Genomic DNA, 13,133 nt, shown 5'->3' with positions numbered 1-13,133 from the left:
AGGCCGGGCGTGGTGGCGCACGCCTTTAATCCCAGCATTCGGGAGGCAGAGGCAGGCGGNTTTCTGAGTTCGAGGCCAGCCTGGTCTACAAAGTGAGTTCCAGGACAGCCAGGGCTATACAGAGAAACCCTGTCTCGAAAAAAACAAAAAACAAAACAAAAAAAAGAATGGTGAGAAAGATGGCAGAGATTGGGAAGCAGAAGGATCATTCTGAGAAGGGTCCTGGTAGAGTTCTATACTTTATGAGGTGTTCCTATGACCTGTCTGGAACCTGGAGGAACAGGAGCACCTCCTAGACTTTGAAGGGCATAGGCAAGGTGAAGGTAGAACCGCGGATAAAGCTTAGCTGAAGAAGATGAGCTCCAGCTGCACACCTGTACACTGTGACTTTGCTTAAGAGGCACGAGGCCTGTGCATTGTGCTCAGTGGCTGTGCCAAGAGCATGATAGGGATATTATCCTCCTTTCTGATTTCCTCCCACCCTTAATGTTAAATAAAGTTCCCTCCTTATTTAATAAAAAAGCAGGAAAAAATAAATATATACAAATTATTGTAGAAATAATACAAAAGAGGCTGAAATTGTCAATGAGAAAAAACCAAAATGAGTCTAATTGTATAAAGGCTCTTCCCTTGCAAGAAACAGGGATATAGCTGTAGACCCAGTTTAGTTTGCTGCTTATAAAATAAATTAGGAAATCCAGTCGAGGTCAAATGTTGTAAGCTCACTACTGTACCTGCATCTTTAATCTGAGGAGAGTTGACCACAGTGCAAGGCAGAGGGGCTGACGGTAGACAACCAGTTTTCATCCAGAGTCCATTGTCCTGTAACCTTTAAGTAAAAGCTGAAGAAAAACAAGCCCTTAGTCTGAGCCGCGAAGTTGACTGGATTGTCTCCATTGTAGTGCTCAAATAGTTCACTTCTTAACAGAAGGACCCAGAACAACTAATGTCTGCTGCTCCTCAGCCACCATGATTTGGGCCTCACACCAGCCCGTAGTTTTATTAGAAACTTGAGGTTTGTGTGCTGCGGCAACTGTTAGCTACACCTGGAAAACACCTTTTGTTCATACGAGGAAGGGAAATACAAGGGATGGCCCATCGGTGGTTTGGAGTGCACTTTCCTTTGTAGGAAGCACCTGTGTACACTGCTATCCAACCCACTTGGTTCTGAGGGGTTAGCTGGCCCCTCAGAGAACAAATGTTTGGGGAAATTGTAAGTAGCCCACAAAGTCAAAGGCTTAGTCATGATCGCAGGTTTCAAAGCCAGAGCAATCTGGTCTTGACTTCAAAAGAGTGTAAAAGCTTCTCGTTCCTCAAGAGAAACAAGAAAATCGGCAGTCAATGAGGGCTGTAAGAGGACTGAAGACTGTTGGACCAGTTCCAGCTCCTACTTTGGTTTCTGGACTGAAGCAGCAAATGGAGGTGCATCTACTAGTCATAGAATTCCTTGGAGAAGCCACTGAGAATGGATGCTCTCAAAGATGACCAGTGTGGATTTGAAGGTTCATTTGGGCAACTCCAGAAAGCTTTCCTTTGGGGATGATTGTCGAGAAAGTCACACATGCTAACTAACCAGCTGCCAAGGTCCTGACCAGTCCTGGACGATGAACAGTGTGGCTGGAGGCTGTTGTTAACGTCCATGCATGTAGGGAACAGCCTTGCAAGAGTCTAGTCTCTGCCAAGGTCACATGGGAATTTACCCATGAAAATGAAGAGGTAACTGCTGCTCTCCCCATCAGAAAACAACCAAGAGCAACGTGCTCGGCTCTGAAGAGAATCAAATAGCAAGCAGGATGAGAGCCACATCTGAGAGGCATTCAGGTAGGAATGAGCTAGAATAAAGACTTCTTATCTGAATCCACTGGGGTTGAGTCTTCCCAGTAGATGGCTAAAACATTCAGTTTGCCCAGCAACTTCTCTTGACAATTTGGAGGATTTTGTAAAAGACCAAGCAGTTATCAGTTGGAACATATTCAGTCCAAGGCATCCATGGATTTTAGCACCACAACAATCTTTGATTCTCCTGTTAAACCTTTTTTGTATGAGACAGTCAGGATTTCATGTAGTCTAGCCTAACCTTGACCCTCTGATCTCTTCTTCTAAGTGCTTGGATTACAAATGTGCACCAGGATAACTGGCCAGCTTTTGTTTTGGTGCATTACAAACTTTCCTTTGTAATGTGTACCCAAAACAACAATAAAATCCCCACCAAACTCATTACTTACTTCTGGTGACTTGGCTTATCCCTGGGATGTTTTGATGTGGAATGGAATATATTAATTACATAAAGCACCATTTCTTAGACCCTGTTTTTTGACCAAAGGTCAGGCTTCCCAGCCTCGTTATCTCAGGCACAGTCTTAATGCATTGATGGCTAATTGGAGGTTAGGGAAATGGGACAGTAATCGGCCACACTTGACAGGAACTCCTTGTCATGTTCAGCTGGGCTAGGAGGACACTTTCTATGAGCTGTCATTGCTTGTTTCTGTACCAGAAGTTGACACAGGATGGAATTTAGCACTTATTTTAGCACACTTCTGGGTTCTCTATAGTTCCCAGAAAGAAGTAAAATCATTTCTCAGAGTTCACTACGTGTGCAAGGGCAGGCAGATGAGCAGCCTAGAAACATACAAGCCCAACTGCCCAGTGCCGTGCTTCTGCTGAGCAGAGCTACCCAGGCCACACCACAGTCACTATTACTTGCATTTCAGATCGGTCCTTTCAGCCATGAAACTAGAACACAACACACCCTCCTCCCTCCCACCCCATCTTTTCCATTCCCTCCCTTACCCATTGCACATTTCCCACTTTACTTGGAGGTTAGATCACACCTCCGCAAAAGCCAGGCTATACTGTTCTGGCTTCTTCCCACACCTCCGGGCAATAATGGCCAGATACAGCATGAGGAGGGCCACCCAGTAGCAGCCATACAGGATGGCCCCAGAGACTAGGAAGGCTAGCTCAGTCTCACTGAACAGGTCCTGGCAATAAGCTGTGTAGGCTAACCCCCCTAGAAGAACTGCCACCCAGATGGACACAGGGATTAGGCCAATGAAGTTCACTACAATGGTTTTCCTGCCAGAAGTGCCCCAGCCAGACTTGTTGATGGTAGCAATAGCAAAGATCTTGGCTGGCAAGAGGCTGGACATATAGAGAAGGGAGTAGAGGGACATGAAGATCATCTCTGCGTTGCCTCGAAGGAAGCAGGCATAGGTAGCCTTGATAATGCCCACCAGCTGCACTGTTAGCAGGAAGAGGAGAATGTTCCAGATGCGGCCACGGTAGAAGAGTTGTATGACTGTAGCAATGAGGAAGAATGGGAAAAAACCTGTGACCACTGATTCGTAGGTCATCCAGAGGTGGTGCTTATGGAACCACAGAGAATTGTAGAGCCATTCCCGAAAGTAAGACTTGCTCCAGCGGGTTTGCTGATTGAGCCATCGAAGGTACCTAGTGGGGGTCTCTGTGAGGCACTTAGAGCGTGCTGTATACTTAGTCCGGTAGCCAAGACTCAGGACTCGGTTGGTAAGGTGCCGATCATCCCCAAAGCTGCACTTGCTGCCTAGGAACTTCTGATGGTACCAATCCTCCAGGAACTGCTGAAGGAGGCTGTTGCGGTACATGCCCAAAGGCCCACTAATACATTGCACACAGCCAAAGTAGGACTGGCAGGCCCGCTCCACGTTGAAGGCCATCCAGTACCTCACACTGCTCAGGAAGGAGATCCATGAATCATATTTGTTGAGGATCTGTAAGGGAACAGAGATGCTGTGTTCATCTGAGGCCTTTCCAGCCTGAGTTATATAGGCTGCTGCTGCTCAAATTCCTGCTCTAAACTCAGGAAGCTGAAGCTTAGGTGGCCATTTAAAACCTCATTCTCCAGCACCAGCTCCACCTTTACATTGGCACCTGCACTGAGTCCCAGTTAAAGCATTCCAGTGATGGTTGCGCTCTAAAGCCTTAGAGCTATTGGTGTTAGGAGCCTGGTCTTAGGAAAGCCTGTAGGGGACATGATACATTGTCTGCAGTGGTCTGTGTGCCTAATATACTGCCTATAGCTCATTGGCCTAATTTCCCTAGAGCATGGGCTTTTCAAGGAACTAACTTGGGAGCTACCTGCTATACTGTCAACTCAAAAGGAAGTACTTTGTGAGACCTATAGTGGCTAAATCCTATATCCCTCCAAATCCATGGACTTTCAAAAAAAATGTTTTTTAACTTATTTTATGTGTGGTGTTGCCTGCATGTATGTCTGGTACCCATCCCAGTGGCGGTCAGAAGAGGGCATCAGGTCCCCTAGAGTTATGGCATATTTAGTGCTACCATGTGGATGGTGGGGATTGAACCTGGACCATCTGCAAGAGCAGCTGAGCCATCTCTCCAGCCCCCTCTTCAAATTTCCTAACTCTCCCCTCCCCTTACATTCACAAGGAGCAAGAACTGAGTTGAGTTGGGCAGTCAATGAAGTGAGTCTCCTGAAGACCAGAGAAACTATCAGGGAAAGTGCTTCTCAGGTACTAGTAAGTTGAGAGATGAATTTCCCAGGCATATCCCACTGTGTTTGGAAACAAAAAAGGCCAGCCCCAACCCCCAGGAACCCTTGGTTACTTCTTACTTGGACATCTCCTCCAACACCTCCGACTTGGGGATCTTCTTCCAAGACTCGAAGCATCTCAATGGTGCAGGCTGGGTCCAGCACAGTGTCAGAGTCACACACCTGCAGGGGAAATGCACTGTTAGCATCTCGGGCCTGTACAAGAACTGTCACTTGAGGAATCGATGCACTGCCTGAGGAGCCTGACCACTCACATTCACTTCCAGCAAACTGCTCAGTGCCAGGTAGAAGGGGAGGTGAAAGACAAGGGAAGGAAGGAAAAGAACTGTGACTGTTCAGGGACCACATGGCTAAGGAGGGAGCCCCAGCAGATGTCGTAGGCCTGCTGCAGAGGTGAGCCAATGGTAGTTTGTAAGCAGCTTCTCATGTCAACCCCTGGCCTTCAGGTGACCTGACAGCCCTGTGATAGGGACGAGCCTACCTGCCCAAAAGCCCCTCCAAGAGACAAAACATCCTGTGCTTGGAATCTCAGCCAAGTCTCTCAAGCCAGCAGCTACGCTTGTCTGACCTCTGAATAAGCCCAGAAACTGATAGCCATTGCCAGCAAGCACACCTTGCCTCAAACCTTGCCTACAAATGCAGCTCCTCCTCTCATGGTCTAAAAGAGTTAGTTGCACCTGAGTGCTGGGAACTCTTAGGATGGTAACTAACTTCCTGTCTTCCCCCTTCTTTCTTTTTCCAGCTTTCCCTCCCACCCCACCCCCTCTGAGACAGGGCCTCTTTATGTAGTCCTGGCCATGGTGGGATCCTATGTAGACCAGGGTGACCTTGAACTCACAGATCTGTCTGCCTCTGTTTCTTGAGTGCTGTGATTAAAAATGTGAACCACCAAGACCAGCATTTTCTGTGTGCTAAGTTACTAATATGGCTTTGGCATACCATTCAATAGGAAATTGGTTTACTAAGCCCATGACTGGGCTCTGTGGTCAGTGTTCTCAGAGCAGATGAACTTAATCAAGTTTGCTGGCCTAAGGCCCGCACCTAAGTTCCCAGAATGTAAAATAAATGAATGGGTCCTGGCTGGGTAATTGCCTGTTAGCCTACAAGAAGGCTGCTTCTGACACCCTCAGGCTGCTTCTCTTCATGTTCGAAGACGGGTGGTACAAAGCAGCAGCAGAAGGCTACCGCCATCAGCACCAGCTCTGCCTCCTCTGTCCTCCCCATCAGACTTCCTTACATCCTACTGGAGCTGGGGAAGTCCCAGGGAGCCGCTGGCCAGACCCCCAGAGCCTCCTCCGTTTAAAGGCCAGCTGAGTTCCACATGGGTCAGGGATGCACACAGAAACCCTGTTTGGAAGAACCAAAACAAACAAAATGCCCCCACTGCCAAACTAAATAGCAGTCAAGGACTGAACAGGAAGCCAGTCAGGGCATGGTGGCTACCAGCACAGCGGTTACTCTTCCAGGCATCTATGAACAATTGGCAGAAACTTCTAGTGAGTGTAGACAGCACAAGGGGCTGTGAGGGATTCCGGACCAGAACCTGGGCAGCCCAGTTGTCTGTTCCTAGTTGGTACTGAAATGTATACTTTTTAATCTTTTTTTGTTCTTTCTTTCTTTGTTCTTTGAAATTTTAAGCTATGTAAACCTTGCCACCCTAATAGAATTTCCAGGCTGGTGCCAATGACCACTTGATCAGGATCTGGGCAGGGTCTGTTTAGAGTTCCACCTGGGCCAGCACTGGAAAAGGGAAGTTGGTCATTCATATCCTGAGTCTCTCCGGCCGCCATGTCAGACATGAATGTAACACTAGGTAGAATGGGGACTTTGTGGTCCTAACTCAAAACAAGTGGAGTGATTTGTTAGCAGGATCCTTTTACTTGTTATACTTAATTTTTTAAAAAGATTTGTTAAAGAATGTGTATGGGTGTTTCCTCTATATGTAAGTCTGCATCACATGCGTGCATTGCTTGCAGAGGCCATAAAGAGGGCGTCAGATAACCTGGACCTGACATTACAGAGGTGGTTAGCTGCCATGCGGGTTCCAGAATTGGAAGGTGGGTTGGGTCCACTAGAACAGCCAGTGCTCTTAACTGCCAAGCCATTTCTCTAGCTCCCTCTTCAAACTTGTTTATGGTGTTTAGTCACCCTGTCGCCCGTAGTGAGACACAAGAACCAACAGCAGGCCTTGGATAAGCAGCCTGGCTGACATTCTGGTCGCACTATTACTAGCTGTTTGACATTAGGCAAGTTACTCTCTAAACCTGTTTTACCTTATTTATGTGACCCTAGAGCAGTGCTCACCTGCAGAGCTATGGTTAAAATGATGTTTGAAGCGCACACCAGCAGTGCCTGGCGTAGAGTCAGTGTTGCATACCTCTTTCTGCTGCTGTAATGGGGAACCAGTTCAAAGATCTGCCCAGTTATCAACAGAACCAGAGCCCAGATTTGATCAGTCCCAAGGTTTCTTTAGAACTATTACACATTGTTTAGGGAAGAGGAGGGGTAGCTGTAACACCAAGACCTACCTCAGATCTCAAGTTGCTGGAGGACAGAATGCCCAGCTGGTTACGTGTGCCCATGTGCACACACTCTAAGGGAGGCAGCCTTACCTGGATGTAGTCCACTGAGTTGCCAAGGGCCTTGAAGGCAGTGTACATGACCTCACGCTTGCCCCCCCACTTCTGCATGATGCATGAGAAGGTGCTGGCCCACACCACAGCTCGCACACGCTCCATGCCTTCCTGCAGGCTGGCCTCCGTCTCTCCTTCACCCGCCTCATGGAAATTGCTACGCCACACAAAGAAGCCAGCTTGCTCAGTGCCACCCAGCACCTCATGGAAGATGTCCAGCATGTAGGCATCTTCCTGGCGATTGCCATCCACTACCATGACCACCTTGAGGTTTGGAAAGGCAATGCGCTGAGCTGAGCGAAGGCACTTGCGCAGGTACTCAGGGTCCTCTTGGTAGGCAGCAATGCAGAGCGCCACTGAACGTGGCCTCTGAGAGCAGTGCAGCTTGAGGGGGCGCCCTGCCCGGCGCATTCGACGGTGCTCCAGGAAGGCAAACAGGCTCTGGATGAGCAGATGTAGACCCAGGATGGCACCGTAGAGACCAAAGGACAGGTAGTGCTTTTCCGTGTGGATAAACTGGTAGCCTGTTACATAGGCCGCCAGGATGCCCCCCAGCACTACCAGGGCAAACAGACTGGTGCCCACCACACGCAGGGCTGTAGTCAGCTGCACCGGCATCTAAGAACAAGATAAAGAGACAGTGGGTCAGGCAGGGACAACATTTTGTTGTTGTTGTCTTTCTTTTCCTTCCTTCCTTCCTTTTTTTTTTTTTTTCCCCTTTCTTCGAGACAGGGTTTCTCTGTGTAGCCCTGGCTGTCCTGCTGTCCTGGAACTCACTCTGTAGACCAGACTGGCCTCGAACTCAGAAATCCGCCTGCCTCTGCCTCCCAAGTGTTGGGATTAAAGGTGTGCACCACCACTGCCCAGCAAGGACAGCATTTCCTGTCAAAAAAAGGAGCTAGAGCATTCTCAAAATAGACCCAGGATGAGAGAAATGACCCATTATTAAAAGCTGTTATTACTGAACTTGACTAAAACCACTAGAAATTCAGAGCCTAAATTGCTGGGGTTCAAGTCCCAGTTCTGACATTTCTATCTGACCCATTCCCTTTTCAGCTATTTGACCTGTAGAATGTATTATACAACTAACCTCATAGCATGTTCCAGGAGCAAAGAGGTGACATGTAAGGGCAGTAGAATAGTGTTGTTCACAGACAAACCAAAGGCTAGGATAGTCCCTGGGATATGGTAGACTGCGATCTGCTTGACCCAAAGCTCTTAATCCATACACTTCTGTGGGTACATTGGGCACAGAGGGGACAGCTCTACAGGCAGCGTGGGAGAAGATGGGTCAGGGGGCAGCCCAAGGCCTACAGCTACCACCTCTAAGTGTTAAGTGTGCCCTGGGAGGGGACCATTCCCAGCACAGCAAAATGCCCATGGAGAATACAACAGGGGCAGGGGATGTAAAAGGGGTGTGAGGCAGACAGACACAAATCATTTCCCTCTTACACCTCTCCATAAGACATTGCCCAGGGTTGGCTTTCATTGTTTTCTTTACTTGAGAGTCAGGAGAAAAGGCCAAGAGATGGGAGAGGGGACTTGGGTGTGGACAGCCCTGCTGCAAGCCCAGCACTGAGCCATAGGTGACTGCTGCAGGCACTGCAGAGATGGCTGCTGGGGAGCTCCGCCCACTTGGTCCTAGTGTCCTGGTAGGCTCACCCGCATGTTTCCGGCCCAGCCACTCAAACAGTGTAGGTTCCCATTTGTAACTAAGTTGGGGTTTCTAGCCCCCATCCTGTTGGGAACAGCTGTGCATTAACGAGAGGAGCCCAGGACTTGGCATCGGAGACCAAGGTTTGGACAAGCTCCACTGCCTCCGGGTCTCCCTGACCTTGCCCAAAGACTTACTGTCCGCGTCCCTAAGAGGGATGCTAATGGTTCCTTGCTTCTCAGATCTCAGGTAATTTCCCTGACAATGGATGCACATTAGCCCCCAAGGGCTTCCCAGGTGGGAGAGTAGGAAGCAGAGGGAAAGGAGAGGCTGCCCTCTATTCCCGTCTCTTCGCTACCTGGCTCGATTGGAGAATCCTTGTCTTAAGACAATGACCCCTCACTTCGGAAACCTGCTTCAGACCTGGTCTCCCTGAAACCAGGCCCCATCCCAATAGGAACAGACTTTGTCAGAGACATCCCTCCCTCACATAGGATGGGTGCGGAACAGTCACTGCTGAAATCCGCAAAAGCATTCTTCCACCAGTGTAGATTGGAAAGAGCTCTTGGCAGCTTGGCCTCTCCGGGAAGCATGTCCTCTGGGCGGCCTGCCCCACCAGCCCCGGGAGCCGCCGCATGCTTCCTCTGTAGGACTCCCAGCCCTCCCTGCACACACCCAGCTCAGGGAGCCCCAGGCATACGTCCCCTGCCTAGTCTCCCGCTAGAGCTGATGCATAGGGGACGCTGCGGGCCCTACTGCCCGCCTCGTTCTGGGAAGGGACAGGAGGTGCTGTGGCTGGCCCAGCAACCTGCGCCCTGGCGCCCCACCTCGGTGCAGTTCCAGAGGCTGTCGGGTCAGGTCCAAGGCAGCTAAGGAAGCTCTCCCCACGCTCTTCACCCGGTTTGAGCTTCACCCCGCTGGCTAAAGCCACACAGCCACACCCACGTGCCGGTTTCCCACGACTCAGCTGGGAAGGAACGGAAAAACCAAGGAACAACTGCCAGCCCTGACCCTACTCATCTCGGGGCCCCAGGTACCTTGGCAAAAGAGTGCCTGCAAACAAAGGCAGCATCCCTGCAGTTGCCAGCCCCCTCCATCCGGGGTCCGGACCCCCTCCCCCTCAGGAATTAAGAGGCACTACCTTTGTACCCACCTCCCTACAGAAGACCAAAGAAGGTTCTGCAGCCGGATATTCTATGTGCAGTCAGGCTCTGGCACGGGCGCTTGTTGAGGTCCTCTGCCCAGAGAGGGGACTGACTGTGTTTCCCCAAGCCGGTTAACCAGAGTGTGATCTTGTATCCTGGGCCCCTTCCTCCATCCTCTCTGAAGAGATCCAAGAAAGCTCGGCCCAGGCTAGCTAAGGCACACTTGGATTCAAGGGCACGAGGGTGGGGGCGCTTTACAGGATCGTTGTCCCGTACGACAATGAAAAGAAATAAAAACCTCCAGGCAAGGACGTACACCTCCTTACCCAACAGTGAAACTTTGAGGGGCTGCAAGAATAGCAGCAACTCTCCCGCTGACAGGTGCGCCCTGCAGCCGGGCTCACGCACGGCAGTACAGAAACTTGCACTAGCGGCTGGAGCTCCTCCAATCTCTCCTAGGCACCCTAGGACCTCTCTGAACCGGCCAGGAGGAGGAACTCATCTCACAAGACCTGTGCTGCAGGGACCAGATCGCTAGAGATCTCGGTGTACCTGCAGGTGCGAACCCCCTGCGGGCGTGAGTTGGGGGGAGGGGCACTCTAACCTCGCTCCCCGCACAGCCTTCCCCCCCCCCCCAATTCATTCACAAAACAAGAGCCGCAAGGGAGGAAGGGAGGAAAGGCTGCGGGAGCCCAGGATGTTGGAAGAAAGGGAGGAGGGATCGGTAGGGAACGTGGTGCAAGCGACTGCCGCCGGGAAGCATTGAGCGGCTGAAGCCCTGGCTACTCGGAGCCCCAGGTCGCGGTAAGAGGCTCCGGCCCCTTGGATGCGCTCACCGTGCCGCCGGCTGCCTGCGCTCCGGTGCTCAGCAGGCCCGCGGCGGCTCCATGCCCCTCCTCCGGCTCCCGCCGCCACGCACTGCCTCCACGGTGCCGCCGGGGCTCCGAATGACGACCGCCTTGCCCGGCCGAGCCGCCTTAAGTATCGCGCGCGACCCGCCGGGAAAGGCGCCCTCCTCCGGCACCAGGGCAGGGAAAGTTGGCAAGAGTGGGAGGGCTCCCGGAGCCCGCGGGAGCGCCCGGTGCTCGGCCACCGGCTGGTGCTCGCCAGACCCGGGGTCTGTCGTGGACCTAGCTAGCCCCTCCGTCTCGAGAGTCGCAGCCTTTGCGCCCTCTAGAAAACTAGGGACCCCCAGTGCAGCCCAAGGCTCAGCTGCTCCGCGCCGACCTCCGGGACAGCAGCCTTGGAAAGGTGGTCATTGTCCCCAGCCTAGTACCTGAAGCATCGTTAACTTTCCGGATGACCAGTGGGGACCTCCAAAATCGTTTTTGTCCATCCCCGCCCCCACCCCACCCCCGCTCCCGAAACCTGGAAACCTACTCACCCTGCAAACGGGCTACCCCAGAAAATCTTCTGAACGCCAAGGGGCGGCTCGCTATGTGAGGGGGACTCCCTAAAAACCTTCCTGGTGGCAACAGAGAGGGACAGAAAAGAAAAATTGTCAAATAGAAGGAGGCTGGTCAAAGAAGGTGTTAACTATTGTGACAAGCTGAGCTTTGAATTCCGCAGCGGGGCGCTGATGACTTTAAGGCTGTTTGCAAAAGCTGCAGATTGGTCTAGCAGGAATCCTGGAGGTTCCGGTCTTAAAGCCCAAAACCAGTTCTTCCTCCCCACCTTCACACCTTTCTTTCCCACATCCCGACCTCTTAGGTTCCCATCCGACATCTTCGTTGGCAGTTGGTCCCTGGAAGCTGGTGTAGACTCCAGTGAGGTGAAGTGGAGAAGGAGACCGGGGGAGGAGAGTGTTCGTGTTAGTTAGAGGTAGAAACTCTAGAACCAGCTGGAGATCTCGAGGTTTTACATCTCAGAAAAACTTGAAGAGAAATTATAATTAAGGGCTAGTTTTAAAAATGAATTTATGTATCCTCCAAGCGTCAGAGGTAACTTCGCCAGTGAAACAATTTAATAGGCATGTGAGCTGCTCCAGCCAGGAAGCCATCCCTCTCAGACATGCCCATAGGTCACTTAGCCACAGAATTCACAACACAGCCACCCTGTACCCCTGCCCCACCCACTCCCACCCTGACAGACAAAATCAAAACCTTTCACCGAGCTTCAGGAGAAACACCACTGCATAGGCTAAAGGGCTAGGCAGTGAGTTTGCTTTGTTGAGACAGAGTCTCTAGCCCAGGATAGATAGGCCTTTGAACTTCCCATGTAGCCAAGGATAGCCTTGAACTTCTTATCCTCTTTCCTTTAACTCAGAAGAAAAAGATGAGGGCTGCCACACCCAGCTTATTCACTGATGGGGACTGAATCCTGAGCTCTGTGCATGCTTTGTAAAAATTCTATCCCCAGCTCCAAAGAGTGTGCTCTTAAATGCTGTTGAGATGGCTAAGTGATGACACTTTGGACCAAACCTGAGTTCCAATCTCTGGGACTCACATGTTGGAAGGAGAAGGCCAACAAGCCAACCCCTCTTCTGACCTCTACACAATGATATACACATCCACAATAAATAGATGAGATATAGAAATAACGGCTAATATTGACCCATGTTGTTATGTGTGCTGAACTGCCAGTGGTCTGAGGGGCCCTGCTATAGCCAGCAATAGATACTCAGAGAAAGAGTGTCTTGGTAGAGAGGGTTGCTCACGAGTCTGTCAGCTTGTTTTGCTCCGGGCTGTGACAGTGAACCTCAATGTCTCCATGCTAGAAATGAGGTTAGAGGACCGTTCCAAGATTTTGAGAGTCCTCAGGAGAGTACACGACAAGCCACAGTCACCTCAGACTGAGATGGCTTCATTCGGCCCATCCAGCTGTTGAGTTACAAGCAGCTTCTAATTGGTGTTTAGATAAACAATATCTTGTCTCGATGTTATTACAGATCCTAGGAGCCCAGGGCCACCCATGCCACACCCAGAGACATTCAAGTCTGGAGAAGCCAGGGTCTTAGGGGTCCTTTAGATCTTCCCTCTTCCCTCCCAGAGTTGCAATATGCAACATTTTAGATCAAGGAAAATTAGCTGGGGGGGGGGGGGCTAGGGCAAAAATTAGGTATGCTGGCCCCATGGAGAGGAGATGTACCATACAGAAGTTCACCCCCCTGTGGTGGGAGGGCCCAGCTTAGCTGCTTGGAGAAGCCA

General features: G+C 50.8%; 1 protein-coding gene across 1 annotated transcript; it reads right to left on the bottom strand.

The window, feature by feature from the left end:
- Positions 1-495: 495 nt before the first annotated feature.
- Has3 (hyaluronan synthase 3) lies at positions 496-7,806 on the bottom strand. The gene is made up of 3 exons (XM_029532354.1): positions 7,168-7,806; positions 4,616-4,717; positions 496-3,749 (listed from the first exon to the last, which is right to left on the bottom strand). The coding sequence occupies exons 1-3, from the start codon at positions 7,804-7,806 to the stop codon at positions 2,826-2,828; spliced, it is 1,665 nt and encodes a 554-aa protein (XP_029388214.1). The 3' UTR covers positions 496-2,825.
- Positions 7,807-13,133: the final 5,327 nt, after the last annotated feature.

This window comes from Mus pahari, chromosome 20, assembly GCF_900095145.1.
Source record: "Mus pahari chromosome 20, PAHARI_EIJ_v1.1, whole genome shotgun sequence".
NCBI lineage: Eukaryota > Metazoa > Chordata > Mammalia > Rodentia > Muridae > Mus > Mus pahari.
The sequence above is the reverse complement of the archived record's forward strand: the minus strand, read 5'-3'. Positions and strand labels throughout refer to the sequence as shown.